The sequence below is a fragment of the Ceratotherium simum genome, chromosome 16, assembly GCF_057802395.1.
Source record: "Ceratotherium simum simum isolate JZ-2026a chromosome 16, ASM5780239v1, whole genome shotgun sequence".
NCBI classification, from domain to species: domain Eukaryota; kingdom Metazoa; phylum Chordata; class Mammalia; order Perissodactyla; family Rhinocerotidae; genus Ceratotherium; species Ceratotherium simum.
In genome coordinates, this window is record NC_141915.1 from 36220488 (window position 1) to 36240029 (window position 19542).

Here is a 19542-nt window from a genome sequence, read left to right on the forward strand (position 1 = left end):
TTCTGCTGGAGGTGTTGTTGGGGGTCCCAGGGTCGCTGGGCCTGACAGCTGGTTCTCAGCTCCTCCTCCCACCCTTAGAAGCCGGCTTCCCCACCTGGCCAGAAGCGTGGGCACAGACCCCCTGGGCTGGGACCAGTTAAGATGACTCACCAAAGGGTGTGGGAGATTCTGGGCAGAACACCCAGGGGCCTGCGCCCTCCTCCAAGGCACACCAGAGCTTCTGAGGACACTTTGCCCAAAGGCCCAAACCCCAACTAGGTGAGATTTCTGTCTCACCCAACTTCCGCAGTGGGGTTGAGGGGCAGGGGGGCAGTTCAAGCCCCAGCCTTGAGCTTGGAAACCGAAGTCCCAAAGCTCTTTCCTGAAAGTGGTCTTCTAAGAAGGGTTAGGAGGGAGGGCAGACTGAGGTTAGCTTCTTCACTCTGCCCCTTTGCATAAAACTGGAGAAGGGGAAGTTTCCTGGGGCAGCTGGGCAAAAAAGAGACAGGTGGCACTGGAAAGCCTGAAGTCTAGGTTCATTTCCGGCTCCTGCTCAGAACCCACCCCCGCCCTCTCCCTTAGCCTCGGATCGCCAGCCTCAGGATCCAGTCTGTGGTTGCTGGCCCCTCCCTGTCCCAATATTCACGGTTCCCAGGCGGCTTCCCACAACCCATCCCCCACGCTCTTCTGCACGTGCTAACCAGTTTATATCCCACAAAATCCACACGCACCCCTACAGTGGAGGGTGGGAGGATTCCCTTCGACAGCCGTTCTAGGCCACGGGGGGGAGAGAGTGGGAGACTGGGAAGAAGAGGAAGGGGATGGAAGGGAAGAGGGCGGGGGAGAAGGCAGAGGCCGCAGGAAGGCCCGAGATGAAGGAAGCAGCTGGGAGTGGGGGGGAGGCTTTGTGCCTGAGTTGTTCTCTGGGTCCTAGGGTCCACAGTGTACAGCATTTTCTGGGATCTGTAGATCCCATTTTCTGGACCTGTCATGGTCTAGGAGGTGAACCTTCACTCCAGGCCCTAGCTGCTGGGGAGGGGTAGGGGGCAAACTCAGGCCTCTGGTTGTGTATGCGGGGGGGTGGGGGGAGCATCAAAACAGCTTTCTGAGTTGCCAGGACAGGGGATGTGTAGGTCACTGCGTCCCTTCCTCTTCCCTCCCTACACACACTTGCACACAGTGGCCAGGATCTTTTTTTCTTGTATGAGACCCAAGCTAGAGCTCTGGCTGGTGAGACTTTGGCCCCAGGTCTCCAGAAGTCCTCCTCCATAACTCCTTCTTCCTGTTTGAGAAGCAAGAGTGCCCTAGGAGGGGCATGACCACAGGGTTTCCGCCCCCTCCCTTCCAGCCCGTGCAGAGCAGGCAGGTGGCAGCACACCCTCTTCAGATTTAAAGGGCAAAGGCCAGCTCTGGGCTGCCACTTGGGTGATGAGGACCATCTTTCTCCATTGTCCTTCCTCCTCCAGCACAAGGCCTTAACCCCAGGCCAAAGTTTTAGACCTTAGAGGGTGCAAAGTTTCCCCACTGGGAAGTGTTAAAATGCAGATTCCCCCCCGGCCGGCCTGGCCTCTGACATTCTGCTTCACAAAGTTTGGGGGAGGGCCCAGAAATCTGAATTTTTTTAATTTTAAAAGCATCCAGCGATTTTGATGCTTGATGGCCTTGAACCATACTAGGAGCTCGAAGGACCTTGAAGGAAACGAACGATCCTGTGCCCCTCCCCACTTATCTCCCTTCACATTCGGGGTGGAGACTGGCCGCACTGAGACCTCTGTGGCTGGATTGCCTCCCCCCAGTATGTAATGGGGTGCGGTTATGTGGGTTGTGATAAGCCGCAGTCAGAGGTTGGGATGGAAGGGCTGAAGAGAATCGGCTGGGGTCGGGGTCAGCGGAAGGCTGTCCGCGAGGGAGCGGCAGGGGAGGGCATACATTCGGGTGGAGGGGAAGGGGAGGGCTCACAGACTCCGGCCCGGAAATCCGATCCCTTTAGGACCCAGAGGTGCCAGTCCCCCAGCGGCGGCGGCGAGAAGGGCAGCCGCTCGGTCTCGGGCAGCCGCCGCTCCGGCAGAGCCAGAGAAAGACCGAGGCTCGGGGCGCGGGGGGGAGGGAGGGAGGGAGGGTGGCGCGGCGGCGGAGCGGCCCGGGCCGGCGGAGCAGCCATGGGCACCGGGGTGCCGGGCCCCCCGAGAGCCAAGGCCCCCGGCCGGGGTGGGGGGCGCCCGGGCTGCCCGCCCTGCTGACACCGCCTCGGACGATGTGAGCCGGCGCCTCCGCCGCTGCTTCGCGGGCAGGGCGCGCGGTCCCACCGGCCCCGGCCGCCGCTTTTCTCATTTGGGTGGGGGCGACCGTACAGGCCGCTCGGGCTGTGGAAGAGGGGCTGGCTGTCTTTGGCAGCTTGATTGGGGGAGGCGACCCACACAGGGCGCTCGGAGATTTTTTTTTCTTTCTTCCTTTCTTTTTTTTTTTTAAAGCGGGGTTAACTGTTTTTAGCAGCTGGGTTTGGGGGGGAGCCTGAAAAAGGCCCTTCGGGGGCTCTTTTTTCGGGGGGAGGGGGCGGTGGTCCCGACTTGGCCAGCCGCCTGTTGGAGGGGGGGAGCGGGAGACGAGGGGATGCGAACCCGGCTCCCCCCACCATGATGAAGACGGAGCCGCGGGGGCCCGGGGGTCCCCTCCGGAGCGCCTCCCCGCACCGCAGCGCCTACGAGGCAGGCATCCAGGCGCTGAAGCCGCCCGACGCGCCCGGGCCCGACGAGGCACCCAAGGCGGCCCACCACAAGAAATATGGCTCCAATGTCCACCGCATCAAAAGTATGTTCCTGCAGATGGGCACGACAGCGGGCCCGCCGGGCGAGGCGGGCGGCGGCGCGGGCCCCACGGAGGCCCTGCGGGCGCCGGAGCGCGGCGTGCGCCTGTCGCTGCCGCGGGCCAGCAGCCTGAACGAGAACGTGGACCACAGCGCCCTGCTCAAGCTGGGCACCAGCGTGTCGGAGCGCGTGAGCCGCTTCGACTCCAAGCCCGCGCCCTCGGCGCAGCCGGCGCCGCCGCCGCACCCGCCGTCCCGGCTTCAGGAGACGCGGAAGCTGTTCGAACGGAGCGTCCCGGCGGCCGCGGGCGGCGACAAGGAGGCCGCGGCGCGGCGGCTGCTGAGGCAGGAGCGCGCCGGCCTGCAGGACCGGAAGCTGGACGTCGTGGTGCGCTTCAACGGCAGCACCGAGGCGCTGGACAAGCTGGACGCCGACGCCGTGTCGCCGACGGTCAGCCAGCTCAGCGCCGTCTTTGAGAAGGCCGACTCGAGGACCGGCCTCCACCGTGGGCCCGGGCTCCCCCGGGCCGCGGCCGGCGGGGCTCCCCAGGTCAACTCGAAGCTGGTCAGTAAGCGGTCCCGCGTGTTCCAGCCGCCGCCGCCGCCGCCGCCCGCCCCGTCGGGGGATGCCCCAGGCGAGAAGGAGCGCGGCCCCGGAGGGCAGCAGCCCCCGCAGCACCGAGTGGCCCCCGCCCGGCCGCCCCCCAAGCCCCGGGAGGTGCGCAAGATTAAGCCGGTGGAGGTGGAGGAGAGCGGGGAGTCGGAGGCCGAGGCGGCGCCCGGGGAGTTGATCCAGGCGGAGGTGACAGTCCACGCGGCCCTGGAGAATGGCAGCACCGTGGCAACCACAGCCAGCCCCGCGCCCGAGGAGCAGAAGGCCCAAGCGGCGCCCGAGGAGGCGGCGGCGGCGACCACCGCGGCGGCGCCTGAGAGAGGGGTGGGCAATGGCCGGGCCCCGGACGTGGCCCCCGAGGAAGCAGATGAGTCCAAGAAGGAGGACTTCTCGGAGGCGGACTTGGTGGACGTGAGCGCCTACAGTGGGCTAGGGGAGGACTCTGGGGGCAGTGCCCTGGAGGAGGACGACGACGAAGACGAGGAGGATGGGGAGCCCCCCTACGAGCCCGAGTCGGGGTGTGTGGAGATCCCAGGGCTCTCGGAGGAAGAGGACCCGGCCCCGAGCCGGAAGATCCATTTCAGCACGGCGCCCATCCAAGTAAGTGAGCCCCCGTCCCGGCCCCGCGCCGCCCCTGCCACGTGCACGCCGTCGCCCCCGCCTCGCCAGCCACCCGGGTTTGGCAGGCTGAGTCAGCCCCTGCCACCCAGCCCCCTTCCCAGAAGTTACCACCCTGAGGGGGGCGTGGGGGAGTTCCAGCTGTTTGTCAGAGGGGGAAGATTTTCAGGTGGCTTGCCCTGACCTGCCCTCAGGTTCCCCTGCCTGCTGCCCCGCCCAGCGCTTGGGCCGCACCCGCCCTGCCCCACTCAAGTCCTGGGACACTTGCTTTCCCTTCCTTTCTCAGACGTTCTTCCTCCAGAGACTGGGGCTTGGGTGGTGGAAGGTAGGGGTGTGTGTGTGTGTGTGTGTGTGTGTGTGTGTGTGTGCGTGTGTGTCCTCAGGAAAGTCTCCCCACATTGGTTCTTACTCCAACCTGGGCGGGAGGGGCCAGGGGAGCTTAGAAACACCCCCCTGCTTTCACCCTATATAGGAGCCGCTTAGGGTGAGGGAGGGAGGAGCCAGGAACTTCTCAAAACGAAAGTGCAGGGGACCGTGCAGGGGACCGCAGCCCTTCCTCCCTCCTGTCTCTACCCCCACCCCAACTTTGCAGAAGTGAAAGAGGGAAGCAGGTCTGTGAGGGTGAGCTGGGCTGGGGCCATGTGACTGGGGTGGGGGAACCGCCTGGGCTGGGCCCTGTTCCCTAGGGTCTGTGCTGGGCCAGCTCCCTCAGGTGGAGATGTTGGGTTCCTTGGTGTGGCCCTTGACGGGGCTGGGCCTTCTGCGGGGCTCAGAGGAGGAGGGAGTGGGGCTGGGAATCTCCCCAGGGTTCCTGGCAGCAGCCTGTCTGGCCTTTGCTCTTGGCAGCTCAATAGGACAGACCCCTATGGCCTTGGCAAGTTTCAAGTGCTGTTGCCACGTTCTCTGGGTGCCCCGAAAGAGGGATGGGAGCTGTCCATTTTGCTGGCGTCTCAGTTTGCCCTCCCATCCCCACCCCCATTCTTGGTGGTTGGTTTGTGCCAGTGCCTGAGATCCTCAGAGTGGTGCTGATGGGTGGGGGGACATCCCCCCGGGGAGAGTTAAGAACCCCAGACTCACCACCACCACCACCCTCCACTCTTGGCTGGCACATTCAGCCTAGATGGGCTTTCTCACTGCACCAGGCTCAGCTGTGCCCAGCGCTGGGTCTGCTGCATGGGGGTGTCCAGGCCTCTGGACTTTCCTTGGCCTGGACCCTGCCTTTAGCCCTCCCCAGCCAAACCCTCATTTGTTTGCTCGCAGTTTCCATAACTACTCCTGGACACTGAAGCTGCCCCAGTTTCCTCTCCCCCGCCCAAGTATCTTCACCTCTGGCCCTCTCCCACCTCCCGCCCCAGCATGAAGCCTGAAAGGTGGTACTTCCCGCCAGGCCAGCCAATTCCCCGGGGCTAGGACCTTACAAGTCCTTTCCTTTTTTTTTTTAAAGATTTTATTTATTTATTTTTCCCCCAAAGCCCCAGTACATAGTTGTCTGTCATAGCTGCACATCCTTCTAGTTGCTGTATGTGGGACGCGGCCCCAGCATGGCTGGAGGAGTGGTGCCTCGGTGCGCACCCGGGATCCGAACCCGGGCCGCCGGCAGCGGAGCGCACGCACTTAACCGCTAAGCCACGGGGCCGGCCCACAAGTCCTTTCCTAACCCTTCTCCCCTCCTGAAGGCAATGGGATCCCGGAGGGAATGGAGGATTATGGTGTTTCTTGGGAGGCTGAGGAAGGGTTGGGGACGCCTGAGGGAGTCAGGAACCCCCCATCCTCCACCACCACCACCACCACCAGAGATGATACCCTCAGAGATGGAGTTTGGTCTTTCAGTCCTGGGCCTCTGACTGTCTATATTTGACAGCTTACCCTGATTTTTGTGTAAAAAATAGCACATGATTTGGAGCAGTGCTCCCTGATTCCCTGGTGACTGCTGCTTGCCAAGTGTGGGAGCCAGTGGTGTGTGGTGCCGCCTTGGTGTGTCTGACTTTTGACCTTGCTGGAGATTTCCTCCTCCCCACCCTGGGCAGTGGGTCCTATTTTTTCCCTCTTCCCGCCCTCACCCTGCACTGATACCAAGTCCAGGGGCTTGTGCCCCACTGATGACCCAGTTGTTGCCTTTATGGAGGCTTCTGCTGAGGACAGAGAGCCCAACTCCAGATTGTCACCTAGGGCAGGGGGACTGGGCCCAGGGCCCTCTGATAGGTTGGGCACATCATGGTGGGCAATGTGAGGGATGGTCTGGGGCCTCTGAGCCTGAGGCCTGGGTTTCCTGCAGGGGGCAGGATTTGATAAGCTGAGAAAAGAGGGGAGGGCAAAGAAAGCCCAGGACAGGCTGTGAGGGTGTTTGGAGGTCACAGCGTGTGTGTGTGTGTGTGTGTGTGTGTGTGTGTGTGTTTGTGCACGCGCGCGCACCACCACAAAGCCTGAGGGATGGAGGGACCCTATCTGCTGGAGCAGAGGATGAGGATCAGGGGACTCAGATGCAAAAGTGGGCCAAAGCCAGTTTGCTGGGTCCAGGCTCATGCCAGCCCCTGACCTAGGGCCTGGGGCATGTGTGCAACAGGGGCAAAGTCACGGGTGACCCCCACCACGGCCCGGCTGGGCACAGTCTCATCCTGCCCCGCCACTGGCTAACCCAAGTGACCTTGGCTGCAGAGCTGGCATCTTACACTGTGTGCAGCCTGGGTGGCCAGTCCCTCAGGGGTCTTGGAGGCCGCCGGCCTGGTGTCAGGAGGGCAGTCCCACCGCTGAACAAATGATGGTGAGCTTTAAGGGCCTGAGCTCCAGTTTCTCTGATGCTGTGAAATTGAGGGCAGTGAATTCAGTGACCACATAGGCTTTTCCCAGCTGTGCTTCTAATCCTGGGAACCCCCCACCGTGGGAGTGAGCCTCTGTGGTGGGGGCTGGGGGATGACACAGAGCAAGCCCAAACAAAGGCTGGGATGCAAGAGTGCTGCTACCCTCCAGGGTGCCCATGGGGCCTGCTCCTGGAGGAGAGGGGGCCCTGCAGGGGCCTCGGGGGAGACGGTGCCCCACTCCAGCTCCTCAGGCCTCAGGCCCAGCCATCTGAGAGAGCTGCTCCCACCCTTTCTCGCCCCCGCTTGGCTCCAAGTGGTACCAACCTGTCGCTGCAGGCAGTGAAGCAGGAACACGTCATGGTACCCCAAATGGTGGTGCTCATTAACCTCCCACCGGGGGCACCCCTGCCTGGGCCCAGAATTAGGCACTCCCACAGAGCCCCTGTCCTACCTTCTCTGTTTCTGGAAGAGGGTCAGGCTGGGGAATTCCCCTTTATGCTGAGAGACACGGGAAGAGGGAGACAGGGGTCAACAAGGGCTGGCCTTGGGGTTCCAACAGAGGCTGGGTTCATTGTGGACAGTGTCACAGAGGCTGCCACCTCCTTGCTCTTGTCAGGGCCCTGGGCCTAGGGGCCTCTGCCTGGGCCTCCTAGTGCACTGGGGATAAGAGGCCTACCTCAGAGAGCTGCTGTTCTGGAGGGAGGCTGAGCCTGGCCCTGCAGGCAAGGCCATAGGGGCCTGGCGTTTTCCCTGCTCCTGCCACCTGAGGGGCACCTTGGTGGAGGGCCTGCCGTCTCTCCATCGGGGTGGGGGTGGTCCTTCTCACCTCCCTCCCCCACCCTGGCCTCAGCTTCAGGTTCAGGTTAGGCTGGGTCCTGGGTGCCCCTCTGCCTCTCTCAACGCTCTCTCTTCCCTCCCCCTCCTGGCGTCTCACACCCGCTCCCCCCTCTCTCCCCATCTGGCATCCTCCAGTATCTTCTCCATTCTTTTTCCCCTCCTCCTCTTCCCCTCTGCTCCTGCTCAGCCTGTTCCTTCCGCTCTCCTGCCGTCTGTGTCCACCCTCGCCTCTCTCTGGCTCTCTGGGTCCTCATCTCTCACCCTCTCTCTGCACCTGTCTGTTGGTCTCTCTCTGAGCCCAGGACCTGGGTTCCTGAGTCAGAGAGCTTCTCCAGGACTGCTCTTCCTTTCCTTCTACAGCGGGCCGTGCCCATGCCAGTTGGGGCTGCAGGAGAGAGTAATGGCAGGGACTGGGCAAGGCTGCATCCCTTTCTCTCTTGCCCCGTGGGCTCCAGAATGAGAAGGGCCTTCGCTCTGAGCTGGGGTCATTGCGGGGCTGGGGGAGGCCCGTGGCAGGAGGGGAGTGGCAGTGGGTGGCACAGCCTGCCCTTGCGGCCTCACCACCCCAGTTCTGACGTGCAACCCCCCCAGGTGTTCAGCACCTACTCCAACGAGGACTACGACCGTCGCAACGAGGACGTGGATCCCATGGCGGCCTCCGCTGAGTATGAGCTGGAGAAGCGGGTGGAGAGGTTGGAGTTGTTTCCCGTGGAGCTGGAGAAGGGTGAGAGGCTGGGGCCAGGCCGCCTGGGGCTCCTCTCGGCGCCAGCTTCTGCCCTGGGCCCTCAGGGCCTTCCACAGGGATGTTCGGCCCCTACAGTCAGCACCCCACAGCCACGTGGACTCCAACCCTGTCTCACAGCTCTCTGTGCTCCTTCAGTTACCACGTCCCTGAGGAGCACTGTGGGCTAGGTCCTGGGCTATGTGTTGGCCATACGACGAGGGGAGACCGATGGAGGAGGCAGACATTGATGGAACAGTCACGTCTAACTACATCCTTAAGCACTGTAATAGGTGCTGGGAAGGGATGGGAGGGGCCGCATAACAGCATTTAGTAGGAGACCTGACCAGACTTGGGGTGGGGGAGTTCCCCAAGGAAGTGATACTCGAGTTGAGCTCTGAAGAGGGGGAACTCGGGAGTACGCGGGAAAGGGAGAAGACAGGCTTGGCTGGATTTGGACAGTGAGGGGAAGAAAGGTGTGCAGATAAGGCCTCGGAGACCATGTGCAGGACGCTGTTTTCTAAGATGGACCGGAAACCACTGCAAGGCGTGGGAAAGGTATTCTAGAAAGCCACATCAGCCTGCAATGTGGAGAGAAGGGTCATATGTGGATGGAGGGGGAGACCACTGTGATGTGGACAAGATGATGGCCATGCAGGAAGTGGGTGGCCTTGAGAGACCCTTGGGAGGAGAACTGGCAGGATCTGGTGGTTATTTGGCTCTGGCAGAGGCTGTGAGGGGGAGGGAGGAATCCAGGTGACTCCTGGGCATGGCAGCTGGTGGGTGATGGTGCCATCCCCCGTGAGGGAGTGGCAGACGGGAAGAGCCTGTTTGTGGGGGAAGATCATGAGTTTGGATGTCAGAGGCCCATGAGACAGGCGGGGGCAGCCATGGAGAGGGGAGTGGGCCTCAGGGGAGAGACAAGCAGGAGGTCTTTGGTGATGGAGGCTGTGAGTATGGATGAGACTGCTTAGAGGGGGAAGACCAAGCCCATCGTGGCCACCCCACCCCACCCCATCCCCGTGGCCACCATACACCTCATCTGCATACAAATAGTCTCCTGCTCCTGCTGCCCTCAGCACAGCCCTGCTACCCATTTGTTCTTTGGGTGGGGCAAAGGTCAGGGAGTGAGCCAAGGGCATCCCAGTTGGCTTGGCCAAGAAGGAGTGGACAGACCCATGTCCCGTCCCCAGTTGTGGGACCTCCCCTAAGCATGGGGACTGCTTCCTGAGGTGGGGCTGTGCCCAGGGTGAGGGTTGGGGATGGGGGGGTCTCTCTGTTCCCTGCAAGCCCCAGGCTGGAGCTCCTCCCCTCCGACTGGCATCTCACTACCCTCTGCTCCACAGACTCCGAGGGCCTGGGCATCAGCATCATCGGCATGGGGGCCGGGGCAGATATGGGCCTGGAGAAGCTGGGCATCTTCGTCAAGACCGTGACTGAGGGCGGCGCGGCCCATCGGGACGGCAGGTACTGCCTCCCCGCTCCCCGACCAGCCATCATCTGTGGGGTGGGCCACCGAGCCCGGATCAGCCACTCGGGTGTGGGGCTGATTCATGGAGCACTACTGTGCCAGGTGCTGGTCCAGGCGCTGGGGGACAGCAGTGAACAAAACAGGTGGAATCCCCCCCATGATGCTCGCATTCTAGGGGCTGAGAGTGGGCACTGTGTGTAGGCGTTGTGTGTCCTGGTTCGGGGTGTGTGTTGGGCCATGGTAGGGAGAGCACGAGTGTGGAGGTTGTGTGCCTGCTGGAGTACATTTGAGAATTCTTTTTTTTCCTTAGCAAATATCATGTCCCTGACTCTGTTGTAGGGCTGGGGCCAGGCTCTGGAGAGTCAGTGATGAGGGCCTTGTCCTCGGGAATCGTGTGATGTAGTGAGGCAGACAGATATTCAAGTGGACACACAGAAAATGGTGAAATGGAGGAAAAGTACAGGTGCCAGGAAGGCCTGACCTCTCTGGGTATCAGGGAAGGCTTCCTGGAGGAAGCGATGTTGGAGCTGAGACCTGTAGGGATGAGCAGGAGTGAGTGAGGCTGAGGGAGTGGAGTGTGCAAGACATTCCAGGCAGGGGCCCGAAAGCAGGCAGGTATGGCTGGAGCCTAGAGAGCAAGGAGGATCCAGGTGTGTGGTGTGGCTAGAGAAATTGGGGGGGGTGCCCAGAGATGAGGCTACTCCTTGTGTGCATTCCTGTGTTTGGCATGTGGGGCTGGCCGGCGTGAGTTCTGGGGTTGGAGTACTCAGGGAGGGCTTGCTGGAGTCCTGCACAGCCCAGTGACCCCTCCATGGCCTTCTCTGCTGTGTGTATTGCAGGGGGGAAGTGGGAAGGGCTTTAGGGCACCCCCCAGGTTGTTGTAAGTTGGACATCAGGGCAACCTTATGTTGGTACCCCCAAACCTAGACTCCCTCATGTGACGGAGGTGAGTGGGTGTCCCTGTGAGGTCTGGGTGACTTTGAGGTTGCTAGAGGTGAGGTCACCTCATTCAGGGGGCTTCTGCCTGCTGCAGCCCAGGTGGCATGGGGGGCAGAGAAAAGGAAGGCTGCCATCCCTGCTTTTTCCCTTAGCCCCTTATTTGGACTTTGCAGAGCCTGTCCCATGATCGCCTGTCAGCAGTTTGGAGAGTGTGTGTGCATGTGAGAGAGCGTGTCCACGAGCCCATGCCCACATGTGGGGCATGTGGGGGTGAGCTGTTTACAATAGGCCACTTCCTCCATTTCCGTGGGGGAGCCCTGAGAGAAGGCCTGCGGCTCCGAGGGAGGTGGGGGTGGAGGAAGGAGGTGGCCAGAGGTCCCTCCCACTCCTTCATCCCCTGGGCAGGCCAGGCTGGACCACCCCATCTCTCTCCTTCTTGTGTGGAGAACAAGGGCTTCTGGAGCCACAGCTGGAACGTGTGGGGTGCTGTGCCCCCGTATCAGGGTGAGGTGACCCAGTGGGACTGTGTGTGAATGTGAGAGAGTGTGTTACCTGGGTCTCGGGCATTTGGGAGGAAATGTGCAGGCTCGGATCTGTGCAGAAGTATATGTGTAAGAGGGCTGCGTGTCACATGTGTACCACGGGCCCTCGCTAGTGTACATGGCCGTGATGAGCTCTGTGGATGTCACACCGCTCTGTTGGGTGTGATGGAGGAGGGGACAAGAGTGTGGTTGTCACAGGAAATGTGTTTGCCACCACTCCTGGTCCTGGAGTCTGCCTGTGTCTGCTTTGCTTGCTTGAGTCTCACTGCCCACAGGTGGGTCTGGCAGATGCCTGATGCACCGGCATCATGCATTTATGCAGGTACACAAAGTACCAGGTCCCTATGGGGGCTGAGCCTTGAGTTTCTGATGGGCGGGGGGGCGACCTCTACGCTAGCTCCACAGTTCCCCTGGTGAACCCCTAACCAATGTTGCCTCCCCTAGGATCCAGGTGAATGATCTCCTGGTGGAGGTGGATGGAACGAGTCTGGTGGGAGTGACCCAGAGCTTTGCAGCCTCCGTGCTCCGGAACACCAAGGGCCGCGTGCGGTGAGGGCCAGGAGGGTGGGGGGGAGGGAAGCGGGAGCAGGCAGGAGGCTTGGTCCTCATCTGGCCGCTCTGCCCACCTGCCCACATCCAGTTACGTTCTGGGTGGCCCAACTTATAGATGAGGTTCCACTGCCTCCCTGCTGGAAGGAATGGCTGTGCGCACACCCCTTGCCTGGTGCATGCCTTCCCATCCTGAGCCCCTGACTGCTGCTGGCCACCAGCACTCGGGCTTCAAGGCCCCCCGTCCACCATGCCTCCACACTGGCACACTGGCCTCTTGGGCTTTTTCTCCTTCCGTCTGCCTGTTCCCAGCTCATTCATTGAAGAACCAAGATGTGCAGGGAAAATGCCATCCAAATTGGGGTTCTCCCACCCAGCAGTTCATCCTCCATCCTCACCAGCCCCCTGTAATCCTGGGAGGACTCCCCTCCCTGGGCCTGTCAAGAGGGCTGGGTTAGAAGCACCCTGTGTCCCTCTCTGGCATAACATTCAGAGACCACTCCCTGCCCCCCTCCAAGAGGGGCACTGCCCCCAGGAAAGGGTGGTGGAGAGAAACAGGATGTGGGTGGCCACTGAGAGGAGGGGCTGGTGCCTGGAAGTTCCACTATTTCCTCTCCATCCTAATCTCCAGTCGCCATCATCCCGCCCCTTCCTGAAGCTCATGGCCTTGGAGCGCACACAAGACACCCCTTCACAGCCCCAGCCCTCCTGGGACGGGTCAGCTTCGCCATCCCCCACCTTGTTTTCTCCCACCTGGTGGGGGAAGAGCCTCTACTCTGGCAGCTCCTGAACTCATGGCCCCTGCAGCCCAGCCCAAAGTTTGGCTGACATTGCCCCTCCCCCGAAACTGCCCAGGAGGGCTAGTGGGCCTCTGCCTCTCCTGGGAAGGAAACCCAATAAGGGCCCCCAGCTCCCGCATTCATTATTAACACTCCACAGCCTGTGGACTCAGCCCTGTCGTTTCACCTCCCTTGGGATGGCCTGGGTGTGGAGAGGGGAGCACCAGTGGGAGGATGGTGGCATTACCCATGCTGAGGACAGAGGCAGGGGGATGACGATGGTGCCCCTGCAGGTTTATGATTGGCCGGGAGCGGCCAGGCGAGCAGAGCGAGGTGGCCCAGCTAATTCAGCAGACCCTGGAACAGGAGCGATGGCAGAGGGAGATGATGGAGCAGAGATACGCCCAGTACGGGGAGGATGACGAGGAGGTAGGAATTCCTGGCCTGGTTGGCAGCCTCATCGCCCCCTGGTGGCTAGATGGAACATTACAGCCACCCTCTGCCTCTGCTGCTTTCCCAGGCCTTGTAAAGAAGCCCCAGAGCACCATTCCCTATCCTGGAGGAAGCCTCAGTGTGAGGGAGGCATTGCAGGCCCTTCCCTCAAAGAACCCCTAGTATGTTGGAGGAATCACACCCTCTGTCTTCAGAGAGCTTCCTGGTCCTACAAGGAAAGCACAGTTCCCTCAGAGAGTCCCCATTTTGAGGGGAAGTCATAGCCGCTAACCTCAGGGGACCTAATCTGAGCAAGGGGACAGCGCCAGATCTCAGGGGACCCGTAGTGTGAGGGGGAAATCACAGGCTGTTTTTCCAGGGGTCCCGGTCTTGTGGGGGAACTAACAGGGGACTCCCTAGGCTATTGGGGGAAGACACAAACCATGCCACTGGTGTGGCCCCAGTATGATGGGGGAGGCATGAACTATACCCCAGGTAGCTTCCAGTCTGACATGGGCAAAGCACTGCCGGTCCAAGCCCTGGCCATTAGGGCTGAGGGAGGCTGGGGAGGGCAGCGCACACGGCCTCCTTTCTCCCTTTGCAGACTGGAGAGTACGCCACTGACGAGGATGAGGAGCTGAGCCCCACGTTCCCAGGTGGCGAGATGGCCATCGAGGTGTTCGAGCTGGCAGAGAATGAGGATGCCTTGTCCCCTGTGGACATGGAGCCCGAGAAGCTGGTGCACAAGTTCAAGGAGGTGGGAGGAGGGGGTCCTGGGTGGTGGAGGGCAAAGGCAGGCCAGTGTCCAGCCCTACGGCACTGCCCGCCCCAGCCGGAGCTGAGTGCCTGCCCCTCTGCCCCACAGCTCCAGATCAAGCATGCTGTGACTGAGGCCGAGATCCAGCAGCTGAAGAGAAAGGTAAGAGCGTGTGGGGGACGGGGTCTGAGAGCTGGGGGGACAGTCCCCTACCCTGACACCGGCACACGCTGACACTTGGCCCCCACAGGCACATACAGAACAAGCCACTCTAGACAAGGGAGCTCATGCCCTGGACCCATCTGCTCCACCATGCACTCGCTGCTCTGTGCCTCAGTCTCTTCCCCCATAACATGGGGTAATAACAGTGCCAACTCCATAGGATCCTTGTGAGGATTAAATGAGAGAATCCATATAAAGTCCTTAGCACAGTGCCCGACACACGGTAGGCACTCAATACAAAGTCGAGCTATTAGCTGTCACACTAAGTCACACTCTAGACATCTTCGTGGTCACACTGTCTCACATACGTCCTCTACACACAGGCCCAGCAATAAATGCAAACTACCCAGAGGTGCACACACTGGCCCACAGCTGCCTGGACCCTGGGCACATGGTACCCACAGACCCGCTCACCTGACACGGAGAGACGCCCGCTCCGGGCAGACATGCCATGGAGGCGCTGGCCCCACACTTCATGTGACACTACACCCGGCTGCCTCAGCCTGGATGTGCAGACCCCTCTGCGCTCGTCTGCTGTGAGATGCAGGCAGGCCCACCACGCAGGAGGGTCACAGGACGTGCGTTCTTACAGAGGTGCTGAGGCTGACGCTACCAGATGGTGACACACGACACGCACAAACATGCATACGCACCATGCGCAGACACCCACACAAGCAGGCTGGGTGCCAACACGCTCGCAGGCATGAAGACACAGATGTCACGTTAGAAGCCCGTACTCGGCCCCTGCTGGGCCTGGACATTAGGAGTCCCGAATCGTGGGCAGCTTCCAGTGTGGTAGGGGGAGGCAGGGGGACACGGGCCATGCAGACACGGTGTACCAGGTACTAGCTGTGTGCACTCCCACATGTGGGTTTACCCCCCACACACAGAGAGAGGAGAGTGTAAAGCTGAGCCTTGGGGGAGGGCAGGGTTTAGATGACTGAGGTGGGAGAAGGGCGTTCCTGGCAGGGAGACACGCTCGAGCATGGAGGCTGGCTTTGGGAGGAGGCCCGCAGGCTGTGCAGCCATTCCTGTGGGGAAGAAGCGGGGAGGAGTCGGGGGGTGGGCAGAGCTGGACTGGCAGGGTGGGCTGCGGCGTACAGTGTCCTGACTCCCCCCAAGGACTCTAGCCTTGCTCCTGTGTGGCCATATGGGGGCTGCAAGTGGGAAGGTCACTGCCGGTGAAGTGGGAGGACATGAGAGTGGGCAGGACTTGTAGGCTGGCAAACCGGTTAGAGGCCGGATGGTGTCCTGGCAGGGGCGGGCCAGGGCTGCCTGGAGTACAGGCTGAGGGTGTGGATAGGAGGGGCAGCTTAGAGCTGCATTTCTGAGGTCGAGATGACAGGCCTCGTTCCTGGGTGGATGCGGAGCATGAAGGACAGGGGTGAGTCAGAGGTCTGTTCATGCTTTCAGCTCGTAAACGTCTGTTAGGGGCCTTCTAGGTGCCCGCACTGCTGTGGTCCCTGTGATGGGCAAAAGCAGATTTGCTCCTTGCCCTTGTGCGGCTTAGAGCCTGCACACTGATGACCGTATCGTTACAGACTGACATGGGGCTCTGTAAGAGAGGACAGGGCTACTGTGTTTCTAGAGCAGATGGAATCTGATCCAGGCGGGGTGTGTGTGGGGCTGAGCTGGTGGAGGGAATCACAGGAGACCTCTCTGGGGGGGATACACTGAGCAGAGAGTCGAAGGGTGAGCTAGTGGGGAATGACGAGGCAAGGGGAAGGGCGGATGGGGGCATTCCGGGCAGAGGGACAGCACGGGCAAAGGCCCATAGCAAGAGGGAACATGGCAAGTCTGAGTATCTGCAGGAAGGCCCGTGTGGCTGGGGCATGGGGAGCAAGTGGCATTTGCAGCCAACAAGGCTGGAGGGGCAGGCAGGGGTGAGGCTGAGCGCTGGGGTGGTGGTGAGATGATGGCACCTTTGAACAGAGGTGGGCTGGTCAGGAAAGGAGGAATAGGTTTGTGCAGGTGGGGGTCAGGTTTGGGGCCTGTGTCTATGAGGAACTGGGAGATGAGGCTGTAGTTGGGAGCGAGGTTGGGCTGGAGCTGGAGACTAGGGGCTCTGAGTGTATAGAGGCAGTGTGGGAGGTGAGCGTAGCGAGAACAGAGGCTCCGGGACTGAACTGGTGGGCTGGGAGGTCTGCACTTGGTGGCCTGGGAGCTGGGAGAGGAGCCAGGATTGTTCAGGAAGCCACAGAAACAGGGACTGGTCAGCAGGGCCAGAGCTGCAGAGAGGGGCCAGAGGGCAATGGTGACCCTCACCTGCCCTGCTCTTTCATCTTTCACATTTACTCTCTCACTGTAGCCTTTCTGAGCTTGGCAAGGCAGGAATCACTCCCATTTTACAGATGGGAGGACTGAGGCTTAAGATAGAAGTTGCCTTGCCCCAAGTCACAGAGTGAGTTGGTGACTAACCCAGCCTCCAGGGACCATGGCTGGGAGCTCTGAGGTCCCACCTCTTCCTTCTCCAAGTTTCAGTTCTCAGGTTCAGCCAAGTAGAGTTAATAGCTGGGGGGCAGTGGGCTCCATATCTGCAGGAATCATCTAGAGACTCTGGCCCGATGGGCTCCTCCTTGGCTGCCTCTGGGCCCCATCAACCCAGGGCTGCTCCTTCCTCTCTCAGCTGCAGAGCCTGGAGCAGGAGAAGGGCCGGTGGCGGGTGGAGAAGGCCCAGCTGGAGCAGAGCGTGGAGGAGAACAAGGAGCGCATGGAGAAGCTGGAGGGCTACTGGGGCGAGGCCCAGAGTCTGTGCCAGGCTGTGGACGAGCACCTGCGGGAGACCCAGGCCCAGTACCAGGCTCTGGAGCGCAAGTACAGCAAGGCCAAGCGCCTCATCAAGGACTACCAGCAGAAGTGCGTGGCCGGGCCGGGCTGGGAGTCCTGGGCCCAGGGATGTCCGAGAGGCCTGGTGGCAGGCCTCCCCACCCCCAGCTCAGTAGGGAGGCAGGAGCACAGAAGTTGGAGGGCCCCGTGTGGGGGGGTACCTGGTCCCAGAATGACGGCACCAGAGCCAGCTTAGCCAGGCCCCAGAGGCTTTGGGAAGACCTGAGGCCTCCCACCCTGAGAACAGGGAGAGGAGTAGAGCTGCCCAGGTGGAGCTGAGGCCCCTGAGTCTCCCTGGAGGGAAGCCAGAACACACACCCTTACCCCCGTCTGTCTGTGCGCTGCCCATCCTCAGGGAGATCGAGTTCCTGAAAAAGGAGACCGCACAGCGCCGGGTTCTGGAGGAGTCGGAGCTGGCTAGGAAGGAGGAGATGGACAAGCTCCTGGACAAGGTAGGCCCAGGGGTGCCCTGGCATGGGCCCTGTGGAGGGAGCAGGCCCCCATGCTGCCCCCACTCTGTGGATCCTGGAGGGAGAGAGGGAGAGTCATGCTGCTGGCTGGGAGCTCAGGGTCATGTCCCCACCAGGAGGGCAGATGGGGCAGGGCCCATGCCTGGTGCCCAGGCCTGACCCCCCTCTCCCCTTTGTTTTCCAGATCTCAGAACTGGAAGGAAACCTGCAAACACTGAGGAATTCCAATTCCACTTAACAGGAATCATTCCTAACCGGACAATAATTAATCCCCTCCCATTGTCCTCCCTCCCCTGTCCTCAAAACTCCACCCCGCCCCCTACCAGCCTGGGGACAGGTGCCCCGACTCGCCCACCCCTCTGCCCCACCTCCCCCAGCTTCAGGGACCAGAGGGCCTGTATCACAGGTCCCCTTAAGGTGGCCCAGGCAGACAGAGGTGGCTGGAAGGAGGGCCTCCTTCTTGCCCCAGGGGGCACAGAGGCCGAGGGATGCCGAGGGATGCTGAGGGCCGGCCTGGGTGGTGGATGGACACAAGGACCTGCAGACCAAACTGCCAGACTTTACAACCTCCAGCCTTTGTCTCTGGACTGGAATGGGGCTGGGGGCTTTCCCAGCATCTCACCACCTGGAGGCTGCTTCCTGCCCACGGGGCTCCTGGGTGGCCCCTGGGCCTCTTGACTTGAGATTCTACCTTCTTGGCCTTCTCCCCACCCCCCATCATTGTGCTGTCTCTGTTGCATCCTGACCTTCCTGCTGGGAGGGGTTGCTGCCACACCTCCTCCCATCCTGTCCCTCCTCCCAGAGGGATAGAGTCCACCCCAGAGCCTGGAGGCTGGGCCCGGCCCTGCACTGATTTCTCGTGTATTCTTCAGGAAAAGGGGAGAGTCCAGGATATCTGGTCCCCAGCTCACCCTTTCCTGGGGCAGCAGCCCTCAATTTCTCCTTGTGCCTCCCTTCCCCCAGGTGCCAAATAGCCATAACCTCCTCCTGGAACTGTTCTGCGTCCTCTCTGGGGTCCTGGTTTCCTGGCCAAGCCTGGGAATGCCAGGGAGAGAGGAGGTCAGCTTGGGGGGCCTGGCTGCAGCAACCCCTGTCTTAGGCAAGGGGGACATTTCTCACTGGAGAGCCAGGCAGTGTCCTGCCCTGTCCTGCCCTGCCCTGCCCAGGGCCACACCTGGAAGCCTTGTACTAACATCGCAGAGACTCAGCCTCACCCCACCCACACCCACACTGTTTCCAATGTTTTGACTGGAGGGCAAAATTTTACTACTCATCTTTTTGGAGACCAGGGCTCCCCTGCTGGCAGCCTGCTTCCTAAGTGAAATCGACTCCGCTTCCTCACTTTAACCCCAAATTGGGGCTTGGACCAATTGGAGGTGAGACCCTCCCCAGGTCCCCTCCCCTTTCAGAATCCATCTCTCATTTTGCCTCTTTCTCATGCCCCTGCCCCAGACTGGGTTTTTGTTCATTTTTTAACAACAGACAACCCCCATCCCATCCGTTTTGGCCTCTCGTCCCCTGTAAATAGACCACACCATAAATCAGTATTTCTCGGTCCTCTTTCCTGCCCCCAGACGTGCCCCGCCCCTGAAGAGCTGGCTGTCACAGCGCGGGGCCCACGCGCTTAGCCTCCTGCGCCCCGGCAGATGGAGGGGGCGGGGCCGCGGGGCGCTTCCGGTCTCTCGGCCGGCGGCCGCCCCGCCCCGTCCTCCGCTGGACCGCGTCTCTGTATATAATATATATATGTATGTATTGTTCCCGGTTTTGTACGGACCATGCCCTCTGTCAGGTCGTCCCCATAAAAGCAGCCCCCAGAGCCTCGCTGCCCTGTTTCTTGATTCGCGGGCGAGGGGAGGTGGGGGAGGGGCAGAGATGCCAATCTGAGCCCCGGGGTCTCCTTCCACCAGTGCTGCCTGTGACCCTGAGGAGCTTTCAACAGGGTTCTCAGTTCCCGGTTCCAGCAGTCTCCCTCTCTGCCACCGTAACTCCCATCAGCACCCATGCTCGCTTACCCGGTCCTCCTGGGCAGGGCTGGGAGTTTAGAGAGTTCCTTTGGCCCATCACATTTCTCTGTTTTTCGAGGCCTTTGATGGAATTCAGAGGATGGGTTAACTATGGTCAGGTGAACCTCAAGTCCCTCCCCTGAGAAGCCCTGTAACCTGATGGGGATACCCAGCCCCTACTCT

The 19542-nt window shown here is 61.1% G+C and overlaps 2 protein-coding genes across 2 annotated transcripts in view; one reads left to right on the forward strand and one right to left on the reverse strand.

Moving 5' to 3' along the window:
* The window catches only part of SGCA (sarcoglycan alpha), a 22029-nt gene extending 19889 nt beyond the window's left edge, over positions 1-2140 (reverse strand). Inside the window, exon 1 of the mRNA XM_087441881.1 lies at positions 1943-2140. Coding sequence (XP_087298007.1) covers positions 1943-2140 — 198 coding nt within the window. The remainder of the gene's footprint in view (positions 1-1942) is intronic.
* PPP1R9B (protein phosphatase 1 regulatory subunit 9B) lies at positions 2128-19172 on the forward strand. The gene is made up of 10 exons (XM_004434676.3): positions 2128-3995; positions 8240-8372; positions 9716-9836; positions 11766-11870; positions 12943-13078; positions 13686-13838; positions 13947-14000; positions 16687-16916; positions 17242-17338; positions 17541-19172. Exons 1-10 carry the CDS (start codon positions 2613-2615, stop codon positions 17592-17594), a joined length of 2466 nt encoding a protein of 821 aa, XP_004434733.1. The 5' UTR covers positions 2128-2612; the 3' UTR covers positions 17595-19172.
* The last annotated feature ends 370 nt before the right edge of the window (positions 19173-19542 follow it).

Bases quoted from the DNA above. Each gene is read 5' to 3' on its own strand.
- PPP1R9B (XM_004434676.3), top strand. From the start codon at position 2,613: ATGATGAAGACGGAGCCGCGGGGGCCCGGGGGTCCCCTCCGGAGCGCC. The intron at 8,373-9,715 runs GTGAGAGGCTGG...TCTGCTCCACAG, and splicing joins TCCCGTGGAGCTGGAGAAGG to ACTCCGAGGGCCTGGGCATC. The intron at 14,001-16,686 runs GTAAGAGCGTGT...TTCCTCTCTCAG, and splicing joins TCCAGCAGCTGAAGAGAAAG to CTGCAGAGCCTGGAGCAGGA.